At 35.6% G+C, this 12,159-nt stretch overlaps 1 protein-coding gene across 3 annotated transcripts in view; it reads left to right on the forward strand.

Annotated features, from left to right (window-relative positions):
- Positions 1-12,159, forward strand: part of RIMS1 (regulating synaptic membrane exocytosis 1) — a 492,165-nt gene that overhangs the window by 196,290 nt on the left and 283,716 nt on the right. For 2 of the 3 annotated variants that reach the window (XM_064597759.1, XM_064597760.1), the window contains 2 exons: positions 5,334-5,547; positions 8,078-8,276. In XM_064597759.1, the coding sequence (XP_064453829.1) occupies positions 5,334-5,547; positions 8,078-8,152 (289 nt within the window). In that variant the 3' untranslated portion in view covers positions 8,153-8,276. Of the gene's footprint in view, positions 1-5,333; positions 5,548-8,077; positions 8,277-12,159 lie in introns of those variants that run through there. The other variant, XM_045867077.3, reaches the window with a different exon arrangement.

Consider the following 12,159-nt stretch of genomic DNA (forward strand, 5'->3'; position numbering starts at 1 on the left):
TGAGACGAGTTGAAATGGAATTGAATGGAGGGCCAAGCACAGCATGCGTGGCAACCATTTTGCTGGTCTCTCTGGCAGGCTCAGAGTGGCTGTGGTGGGGGTTTCCAGATCCTAATGCATCAGCTGACGTGGTGGGATTCTAACGCCAGCAATTTTTGGCAATGGCTTTCTGATCCTGCAACTTCCTGATTGAGGAACTTTGAGTAGTTGGTTCATGCTTTTGTTTTAGGGATCCTTCCTGGAAATCAGGCTAAGAACCCACTTCTGTGCCCCTTCCAGCAATTTTGTAGCACCAAATTCCATAACTTCATCTTTTTGCCTAAAAGACTGTGATGTTATTTCCAACTCAACTCTAATACAAGGGACTGTTATTTCCAAGCATCATTATAAAAAATTAGTCACCACCGGAATGCAGTGGAATTTTACTGCTCCTCTGTTAGTAGAATCAGAGAGACAGTTTCATTAAGAAGGGGACAACTGTGTTTTGGGGCCAAGAAATCATTTTTTAACTGCACATATGTCCCTATAGTCAGTTATGTGTGTTTATTGGGCTATCATTCATTAGAACATAAAAACTGGGTGTTTATTTGTTGATATGCAAAGACACTAAAAGATAATTTCAGCTTACATTTTTGAGAACTTTGAGAGCATTCACAATCGTGTTGTTATTATCTTAGCATGCTTTCATATTTCTTTGCTTTAGTAGTTCTACTAACATTACCATGTACTGTACTTTTAGTATTCAGTAAACAGTCCAAGTTGTAAATCATCTAAAAAATGTTTTTGACTAGCTACACCAAAGAAATCTCCCTGATTATTTTACCCAGAACTATTACTCTCTAGCGAACTATTTACTTCCATTCCTTGTCACATGGTGTATGTTGCCCTAAACTGTTAATTTATGTTTACATATAACTTACTCCTAAGTCGACTGTACCTTCCTTGGAATAAAGAACTGTGCTTTAGAGTTGAGGTTAGTGTGAATTTTTTGACAATAGAGGGTGATGCCAAAATCTTTTAAAGCAAGCCTCCAACCTGTTCACTAGCAAAATGTTTAATTTCATTCATTGTCAGGTCTTTTTCCTGGACACCCCCAGGGCTATTGGAGGCACTTAAACAACCTGACCTTCTCAGAAAAGCTCTCCTGGCTTTAATCTCATGCCACTAATTTCATGGGGACTTTATTGTGCTCTGTTTTATGTGTTCTGTGTCAAGGTTGGGAAGGAACACATAGGCCGTTCTTACTGTTTTTCAGTACTCATGCCTTCTCACTATTGTATGCACATCCCAAAGCAGTTCTCCATTTTAGAGTGCTATGTGCAAACTACCCTAGTCTCTGCCCTCCCTTCATCTTAGGGAAAGCTCTTACCTTCCTTCCTTCCTAACACGTAGGCTCTTGAAATCTCAAAGCACTAGCTCCCAACCCCTCGGGCTCTAGGCAAATCTAGCCTAAACTTTGAAAAGAATAGCCAGGAAAAAAGGTAGAATTGTCTTCTAGCTTCTGACCACTTTGGGGATGGAGGAAGGAAAAATACATAATAGAAATAAATGAGGTACTGTGCCAGTTACAAAGATTTCTCTGCATTCTACCATTACTGATCATTTAGCATCTTGCTATGTATCTTATTTATAGCAAGTGATCAACAAATACTTACTAATAGGTAAGAATGTCGTCAGTGATTTTCTGTTTAAATTATTTTGCATTTATAGAATGATGTTTTTAGACATTTAGAGAATGATATTTAGATTTTTAGGCATTCATCTTTATTTCCTTCAAATATGTGCCATTAATCACCCAAACAACTTGTTTACAGCTGGAATCTTGGTATTTCTTGAGTGCACTGATGTTAAAATAATGCAATGATTATTACATAGTGAAACAATGGGGAAAAATCACATCCTAGGAGAAAACCAAGGTTTCTGTATCAATGTTTTTTTTTTACAGTATTTTACATATTTTATAACACTCCCATTTTCTATCTAGATAATTTAAATCTGAGATCTTTGTGATCACATATATTAACAACCTTGCTAATCAATAAGAATATAGTGTTAATTCTAAAATTATACAATTATCTTTCTCTGATTTATTTCACTGTACTGTATGGTGACCAACATAACATAATAAAAAAATTATAAAAAATAAAATATACAATTAAATTTCACAAAAAAAGATTTTACATTTGCAGTCCTGCATTTACTGACATTTACTGGCATTTATAATACTGTACAATATAATATGTATTTCCATTTATTATTCATAATAGAGCACTATCACATATTTGATATGGATTAAAGCATTAAAACATCAGATACAAAAAATAAATATGCTGTTTATGGTTTCACTACCAATATCCTGATTCTAAAAGCAAAATTTATTATGAGGACAACATCTTGACAGAGTGAGATATCAGAGGTAACGTAAGGGGAATACAAATTGAGAAAAGGGCATTAAGGTTGATTTTTAAGAGAGTTTAGTAGAGCATTGCAGAAAGTTACAGAGTAAGTAGATTTTGAAGAAGTAAGAGTAATAAATGCTGTAACTTCCTCCTTCCCTGCCTTCTTTCCATCCTTTATTCCTTTTATAGTGAGTGCTGATAAAAAGGAACACAGTGGGAAATAAGTTAGAGAGGTTGGTGGGGACTTTGGTTGGACTTTTTCTCTCAGTGAAGAATAAGGGAGTCCCACGTGTAAGGAGAGGAAGAAGCCTATGAAGAAAGAGAGTGAAGATGTAAGAGAGTTCTGGTCTGAGAAACAGCATGATTCTCACCCCCCCCCCCCCCAGTTCTCTCCCTGTGGGAATGTCCAAACCAGTAGTATAACCATGGGCTATTGCCAAAACCAGGAAGGACTTTTAAATACACATAGGAGGAGAGTCCGGATGTATACGGGCCACCAAGGGGTAGCTTCCAGGAGGATGTGAGTCCTGGTAGAGTTTGCAATGTTGCTTGTGTGAATGTTCCTCACCAGCTGTGGGGCAAAGCACTTGTCACAAGAAAGATGTCATGTTCAGAAATACTAATGGTATATGGGTAAACATACTAAGAGTAACCCAGTAAAATGCTATGCGATCGTAGCAGGGTAAGTTTTCATCTCAGTGGTCAGGGCCCTGCATGTAAGTATTGTATAAAAGGCCCCTTTCGACTGGGACCTATAGGATGGACAAAAGTTCTTTATGTTTGAATTTTTAAAGAACAATGGATTTTCAAACAATTATACCTCAGTATAAAGCATATACTAAATCAGGAGCTGACAAACTGGTCCACGGGCCCAATCTGGCCTACTTTCTGTTTTGGTAATAAAGTTTTATTGAAACATAGCCACACTTATTATGCTTATTATTTACATATTATCTATGATACTTTTATGCTACAACAGAGTCGAGTAGTTGCAAAAGAGACTATATGGCCCACAAAGTCTAACATATTTACAGTCTGGCCTTTTACTGGAAAGTTTGCCACACCCATATCAAATCATATGCTGTATTATGAAGTAAGTTTATAGGGAAACTTTTTCCTTAGCCTAGCTCTCTCATTTATATTTACTTAAATAAATTTGATTTGCTGGTTCTCACAATAAATATTTACTCATGCACTCCCTCTATGCTTAGAGTTTATATCTGTTTCTTTGATTAGAGATACTTCCTTGCTCCCACTCCTTAATAATTATTTTCTTTAATAGAAGCCTTAAGATTTCCAATGCTATTTTGTAAGGTTGCTTTTGAAATAATAGATATCCACAACTATTTTCTACCAACTTGAGCCTAGATTGATGGTGCTTAAAGTATAAAAAATTTAATGTACCAAATAACTTCACTCTTTCAGTTGATCAGGTATTCTTGCACTCATTAAATATAATATCACTATTTCTTTCTATGAACTGAAATTAGCTAGCCTTTAAATTGGGAAGGGCTTCAGATTCTAAACTACTTTATTTCCTAGTGCAAGTATGTTTGCTTTAATTATGGGATTAAATAGAAGAAGTGTCAGTTGGCAAAGCAGGAAGGGGATTTCAGAATTTTTAAAGTAATCGTTAAAATTCTGCTCAGGAGCTGTTGGCATTAAAGGAAAAATATCATGAAATCCCAGTACTGCAAACACTGCAGTCCTTACACCTAACTTATTTGGTTCTGTTTCCAGGGAGTACCAGGTCCCACAGTTATCTCAGGTGTAGAGAATCAAGCTGACTGCCTATTTTGACAAGAGCATGTGTGTGTACTCTGTGCCCTAGGGAACAGTCGCATCCAGCACACTCGCTCAGGTCCACAGATGATTTCCCAGGACTCTCTCCTTCATTTTAGTGGCCAACGGCTGTTGGCTAGTCCTGGGACAACTCTAACTCTCCCAGTTCTCATTTATGAAACTAAGACCTATCCTTTCCCTGGATGTCGTAGTGTTCTGTATAGAACAGCGAACAGTTTCTATTTGCAGCAATTTAAGATTGAGGGATTTGGTCTGATGGGGAGGGGAGGAGACTTGAATCATACTAAGTGTGATCATTCTTATGGGAATTGGTTTGCCTCAACAACTCTGGTTGCATTCATTAAATAAAGAGTGATAGCAGCTCTGATACATATGACCTGAGAGAGATCAAGCAAGGTCGGGGTATGTAAAAATCTGAATATTTTGCAAGGTGTGGTTTAGAACTTTTCATGTGATGTGGAAAGACTGGTGAGCTCAATTATAAGGTAACATTTTATATGCCGTATGAAATCAGACACTTGATATTGAATATATAGATAGTCTCCAGTAGGAGTAAAGGAAGATATTTTGTGGAACATGGATTACATAGCATTGTAGTTTAAAACTGCATTTTTCCAAGTATACATCATGCTCAAATAGTGGGCCATCAAATCAAGTTACTGTGACAAGTTTTTTTTTTTAATTGTAATCAGTATTAAACTTAAAATAGAATGAGAAAGAATATACCAGAGTACATCATACAGAGTTAGGCTAGGTATTTTATATAACTTTTGCTTCAGTTGTATACTACATGAGTGTAATTGTAGAGTTCCACAATCCAAATACTTTGAAAGCCGCTGGTCTGAAAGAAGGTGAGGCACGGAGTAGATACATGAATCCCACTGTTGGGACCACAACAGTGATTATATAGAGTCTATTTATGTATGGTTCATTGCTAGTAAGCAAAATTGGGGCTAATGGAATACACGCAAATACATTTTTTACCATTGGAGGTAAGATGAGTGGGAAAAATTGCTTTGTGTGTTCTGATTTGGTTCAAACCGTTGCACTGCTATTCCGTTAGGAAAAATTGTTTTTGTTTTTTGTCTTTTGTCATTTACTTAGCTTGCTACCATTTTCTCTTTTGCCCAGGAGATTGCATCAACAATTTGAAAGCTATAAAGAACAAGTCAGAAAAATAGGGGAAGAAGCACGGCGTTACCAGGGCGAGCACAAAGATGACGCTCCCACTTGTGGGATCTGTCATAAAACCAAGTTTGCTGACGGGTGCGGCCATCTCTGCTCCTACTGCCGCACCAAGTTCTGCGCCCGCTGTGGAGGCCGCGTGTCTCTGCGCTCCAACAACGTGAGTGTTCCCTGAGTGCGCGAGGCACTCTGAATGCGGGTAAAAAGCAGTGCACCTCCCAAGCAGAAAACACACGCGTGTTAGAAAGTCGACTTGGGCATAAATGTACCTGTTACTGGCCCTTTTCCCATTTTCTGTGTTTTTCATAAAGTTCAGAGTAGCGGAGTAGTGATGAAAATAAGTCATAAAAAGATGCTTTGCATATGTATCTTAATAAACGATTCCCATTCAAAACCAACAGATTATCTGTGGGAGTAAATTTATTTTCTGAAGAATGTAGTAAATGTAGATTTAGTCTCATGAATTATGAAACTCTTGCAAGTTGCTATGGCCAGTTCTTCTTGTAAAAAGGGAAGAAAACATTTCAGGTTCTGCAACATTTGTTTCAGATTGAATGAAGGTCAAATGTAAGGTAAACAGTGTGGCATTAAATTTAACCCAAGATAAGATGTATAAAGCAATGATTAGTTTCTGTGAGAGTAATTTCCTATTTCTTGTCATGGTAAAGTAATGCAGCACTAAGTTTCTCATAGGGAAATTATTTGGATATTTAAAGAGTATGTCAAAATACACTTTTATAAATTGGGGGGATTTTTGCACTTATTTTCTTCTCTATGAGATGCAGTTTCAATCTGATGCAGTTTCCTTGTTTGGCTTAAATAAGAGCTGGTCTTCTGTTATGCAGTGCTTTAAATATATACAATTTTTGAGGCACTCAGATGCTCATTTAAGAGGACTAAATATTATTTACGAAGTACTAGATAAATTCTAATAGTTTAGAATACATTTTAATGTACTTTATTATATTCCCTATCTTAGTATGGATAGAATTATTTATGAGAATGTCTGGGTGGGTTTTCTTTGATATAGGTCTGCAATGTAATACAGGTCTGCAATGTAATACAGAACAGTTAAAATTATCATATACCTAAAGAATTCCCAGTGTTTCTCTAAATAATTTCATATATTATTTAATCATGCATGCAATTTAACATAGTACAAAGTTATACTTAAAAATAACATGAAGCTTTAAACACTCTTGATGTTTTCCTAATTGAGAAAATCATAGTTAAAATCAAAATCAATCTCCCTATCAACATTGTATTCATTGGTAGTGTATTTGAATTACAAGCAGGGTATTCTAAAAACCTCTTCCAGTGGAATTAAGATATTCAGTAAAATAGATATATCTTCTATTTTAAGGTGAGCCCACTATTTGTGGCCTTGGGAAGGCTTTGGCCTTCTTGAACAACAGCTTCTTTATCTTTTAACTGGATAGTAATAATTATTGTCTATGATTATTATGATAATTAAAATCTAGGTCTTAGGACATAGCTTTAATTTTTCTTTAGGTGCCATTCTGATGACCAAATAAGTTTTCCTCTTTTCCTGCTAAAAGTTTTTTAATAAATTATCATATGTGATGTTAAAGCCTTTTTAAAACAACCTGGGGTCAAAAGAGCGTCTGGCGCATAAAAAGGTGCATGAGACCTATTTGTTAATTCTTCTTTGGTGTTCTTAAATGCACAATTTTGAAATGAATTCTCACAGATGATACCTGGGAATGATAGTCAAAATATTTAACAAACCATTTGGCATAGGGTTACTGTCCAATCGGAAAGGTCCTGGCAGTGAGTACTAATGTGCAAATCAGCGGAGTGGAGATGCTGACTCAGCCCCTGTATTGTTGACTGTTTTTAGCCTTCGACTACAGGTTTGTGGAAAGCCAATAACAATACAGTTAACTATTGGTATATTAAAATTACTTGGGTTAAACTCATGTTTAAAGGAAATTGAGCAAAGAGGTACCTCTGCTTTGGAGAAGACACCCAAGCCTAATGTGGTCTACCCGTCTTCACGAAACCCATCCAATTTGGAAAAAATATTCAGAAGAACAAAATAAAAGAAAGTACTGCCTCAATCTTGGGCATAAGTCAAAAATATTGCATGACTATATTGTATTGGCTTTTCCTATAAGATTATAAATGTTGAGGTGTATCTTACAAATAAATATTGCTTGTGGAATAATTTATGGCTACAATAGTTAACATCTTTTTTTCTCATTTTTATTTCTTACAAATATTTCCCATTCTTAGATTTTCCAAATTGTAACTATAAATATTTTAACAGTAATTTGATAAAATTATTCATATAATTTTATGGATTTTAATAAAATGTCTTTTCAGTAATAGGAAGACTAAATATAATAGTGGATTGGGATTTCTTTCTGAATAATGTTTTAAATAGAGATGTAGTAATCCAAGTTCTAAAAATTTTGGAGATTATAGTGACCAATTTTTGTATCTACTATAGCAGGATCTGCATATGTGCATTTTCAATGAAAGCTTGAACAATGAGTATTTTGGGGAAGAGTAAACATTTATTTGTAAAAATACCTGTGCTCTAATACTTTAAAAATAATACATGATTATTTCCTTAAAATCTGTTTATTAATATATGCCTTATTTTTGTTTTTCTCTTCTTCTTTTTCCTCTCTTTTTACTCTGCTTCCTTGGATGCTTTCCCAAAGGAGGACAAAGTGGTTAGAATCCATGCTTTCTTTTCTATCATTTGTTATTATAATGTTGTGAACTTTATTAAGTGAATGTTTTGCCTAGTCTTGTTAGTCACTATAATTTCACAAAGAAATTATATGTTAGGAAAAGGTCGTTCCCGGTTCTCATGGAAAAAAATAAATAAAATGAACATCTAGGGGCATTACAGAGTTTTATATTAATAGGTAAAGTCTGGGTAGTTTGAGTTCATGGGAACAGTGATATTTTAATATAATTTAAATCATTATGAACCAATTTGTCCTCTCAGCTGAGTTTTGATGATGATTCCATCTACAATAAGGAATAAACTCAATGAAACAATAAACTCCAATAGGTTGTACCTTTCTCCGCACTCAGTAGATGCATAGGCAGGTGATTTGAAATTTTATTGCAGAGGGAATTGAATGTACTGATTTAGTGGCAAGAATGAATCAAATTAAAATCAAAAGCTCAAAATAAAAAGATTTTTCTATAGGACACAAGTGGCAGAGTTGTCCTATTGAACCACATTTTGCCCTTTTTTTCCTCTCTCATGCATAGAAATCACTCCTAGGGTAGCGAAAGATCACTTTTCACTCTTACCAGCTATAGAAACCACAGAGGCCGAACTTACAAAGATAGGATCCAAGCAGAACCTTCAGTCAACCTGTCTTTTGTATCCAAGATATATGGTTTCATTTAGTGTAAATTACAATTTCTCCAAAGCTCAGTAATTTCCCAATATGAGACTGAGGCAATGAGTATTTTAGGTTCAATATATCAACTCCACTGCCTTTGTTCAACTCTTTTAAAATTTAAATGATGTACTGTAGTGCATACATAGCAAGCATGACATGAAACTGAACATTAATCTTTTTAATCTTGATGCTAATATATGTTCATCAGTTTTTTCTATGAGAAAGAAATCCAGTTGAAAATTATGTAGGATGGTTTGTTTTCACTAAATGTGTTTGCGTGTACCATTGGGAGCATGTGAGATCATCGTAGGGGCTGTTATTTTAATGCATTAATGTACTGTATTAGAAAAAATATAGAACTAGAATATCACATGTTTGGTTTCATGAATATTACTTCGAGTGAGTCTGCATTTGAAATGTAGATAATTTTAGATTCCTTTAAAAAATAAAAATTTAAGCAAATAATAATGCTGGTGCTTTATAGACCTGGTGGTATAAGACTTCAGGTACTCCTCTAGGGCAGTCCCTTTGGCAGCACTTCCCATAATGGTAGGTTATTTGTGCTTATTATCTGATTATGATTACTGACTGTGTAATGAGAATTCAGGTGCATTTTGTGGTTCTCAGGCTAAAAATGGAGTGGAAAGACCTACAAAACACAATCACTTTCAGTTATTTTCTTTATTTTAATTATAATGCTTATATCTACCACTTATTTTTAAGTACTTTGTCATAATTTCATTAAAACCCTTTTTAGCCTGTTGAAGTTGTTCAAGGAATTGCCTTTCTAGTCCAAGGAAACTGAAACCAGATTTTGTTTTAGTTGTGCTAAAGAGAATAACTGAATAATAAATAAAGTGCTTGATTGTTGGTTCTTTCCCTATTCCTCAGAGCTCTTTTATTTTTGGTAAAGAAATTGTTAATTTATAGGTGTGTATGTGTTGGTGTGAGTGGAAAAGAAAGAGGACTAAGGGTGAATAAAACTTTTCTAAAAGCAATCTACATCTTGATCACTACAATGAATTCTGCTTCGCTTGTTAAATTGGTGAATGAATATGACTAAAATACTAATGTGTATGATATGAAGACCTAAGGATATCTAACATACAAATGTGTCTTTTATTAAGTCCAGCAAAAAGTATTAATGACCATATTTTTTTGCGGGCTGGCAGTATTTTATTTTAAAACTTCACTCTTAGCCTAAATAACCTCTCATAGTAACTTGAAGGCTGGTATACTTGCTTATAAGGAAAATGGCTGTCATAATCACTTTGCAATTGACACATGGAATAGCTTATAATAGGAGAGTATTTTAAATAAGTGCATACTCTCATAGGTAAGATTATGGTTATTTATTTCACTGAAAGCCCTCTTCCTATACCTATAGCCTCTCCCTATACCTAAATATATAGGGCTAGTGCCAAATTCCCCACGGTCTGTTTAAATTGCTTTTGACTTTGTTTTCTACTCTCTATTTGGTGCTTGAGTATGGAATTTAGGTAACTCCCTTGATAACATGAACACTTTGCTGTTGGTAAATCAGCTTCCTTGAATCCTCCAAATTAAATTCCTTTGGGACCCCATAAATTTTCATCAGTGTTTCTTTTTTGGTTGAGTGAGTGGGATTGTTTTACAAATATAGCAACTAAAAATGAACTTGGCACACCTCTGGCTAATCTTTATTTTCACCAAAAGTGTCAGGTTTTATAAGTTAAGAGTGTTTTATAGTAAATGTCAGCAATACCATGAAAAACAGAACCCTACCATTTTCTCATTCTTTCCAAATATGAAAGCTGCACATGCATACCTTTTAAACATCATGTGTAAAAAAATGCTTTTATATATCAAGATGATAATTAATGAGGTACAATGTTTACATAAAGAGTCATGATTTTTTAAACTGGCTCCTTAGAGCTTTTCATTAGCGTTTGTTTTTAGAAATCATGCTAAATGCTATGTTAATGAAGGAAGTATGTTTTTGTAGAAAGAAGTTCATAAAAGGTAGGGCTTGGATAGAATGGGGCAGTGGCAACAGAGTTTGGACCTGGCCTTATCATAAAGTGCTATCTGTGGGATAATTGGTTCTTAATAGTGTAAAGAACTTTCACAGTCTCTGATCTTCAATACCACATGATGATTTAAAGTGAATGTTAGAGTTTGCCTGGGCTCACTTTCCTGTTCTCAGTCTTTTTTTTTTTTTTTTAGATGCTTTGATGATGGCTTTTCCTGCAAAAATGTTCTCTTAGAGATTCTTCCCAGAAAGATAATATAGGCTTAAATTAAAGTTTTAGAATGTAGACATATAGATAAACATATCAATAAGGAGATTTAGGGTGCATCGAGAGGAGAACTTTCATTAAGCAATTTAGTTGATTAGATTTCTCATAGCATTTCTGTTGTGCTTATCCTATAGGGGAGTAACACATCAAGTTGTAAAAACTATTGTGTTAGGGGCACCTGGGTGGCTCAGTTGGTTAAGTGTCTGCCTTCAGCTCAGGTCATGATCCCGGGATTTTGGAATCGAGTCCCGCATCGGGCTCCCTGCTCCACGGGGAGCCTGCTTCTCCCTCTCCCTCTGCCTTCCTCTCTCTGTCTCTCATGCTCATGAATAAATCTTTAAAAAAAAGATTTTATTTATTTGACAGAGAGAGAGAGAGCACACGTGCGTGAGCGCACAAGCAAGGGGAGCAGCAGAGGGAGAGGGAGAAGCAGGCACCCCCCTGAGCAGGGAGCCCTATGCAGGGCTGGATCCCAGGACTCTGGGATCATGACCTGAGCTGAAGGCAGATGCTTAACCACTTAACTGAGCCACCCAGGTGTCCCATAAATGAAGTCTTTAAAAAAAAAAAAAAAACTATTGTCTTAGATAATTCAGAAAGTTGTAAGTTTTTTATTCCAAATTTGTTTTAGGAATTTGTTACACTATTTTTCAAAGGTATGGAATCTTTTTTTTTTTTTTTAAGTGGATGTGGAGCCCAACTTGGGGCTTGAACTCAAAATCCTGAGATCAAGACCTGATTTGAGGGGCGCCTGGGTGGCTCAGTTGTTAAGCGTCTGCTTTCGGCTCAGGTCATGATCCCAGGGTCCTGGGATCGGGCCCCACATCTGGCTCCCAGCTCAGCGGAAAGCCTGCTTCTCCCTCTCCCACTCACCCTGCTTGTGTTCCCTCTCTCTCTGTGTGTCTCTCTCTGTCAAATAAATAAATAAAATCTTTAAAAAAAAAAAAAAGACCTGATTTGAGATCAAGAGTCACTTAACCTAATGAGAGGCACCCCATGGGGCATGGAATCTTAATCTCTTGCACTTAACATTACTATTCTGGGAATGTTTGCTAATATTCAGTAATCATTAGGAATTTGTAATCCTGGTTTTATTCCACC

The sequence above is a fragment of the Mirounga angustirostris genome, unplaced genomic scaffold (genome assembly GCF_029215605.1).
Source record: "Mirounga angustirostris isolate CCGP_5_RB_7025 unplaced genomic scaffold, mMirAng1.0.hap1 SCAF_8, whole genome shotgun sequence".
NCBI lineage: Eukaryota > Metazoa > Chordata > Mammalia > Carnivora > Phocidae > Mirounga > Mirounga angustirostris.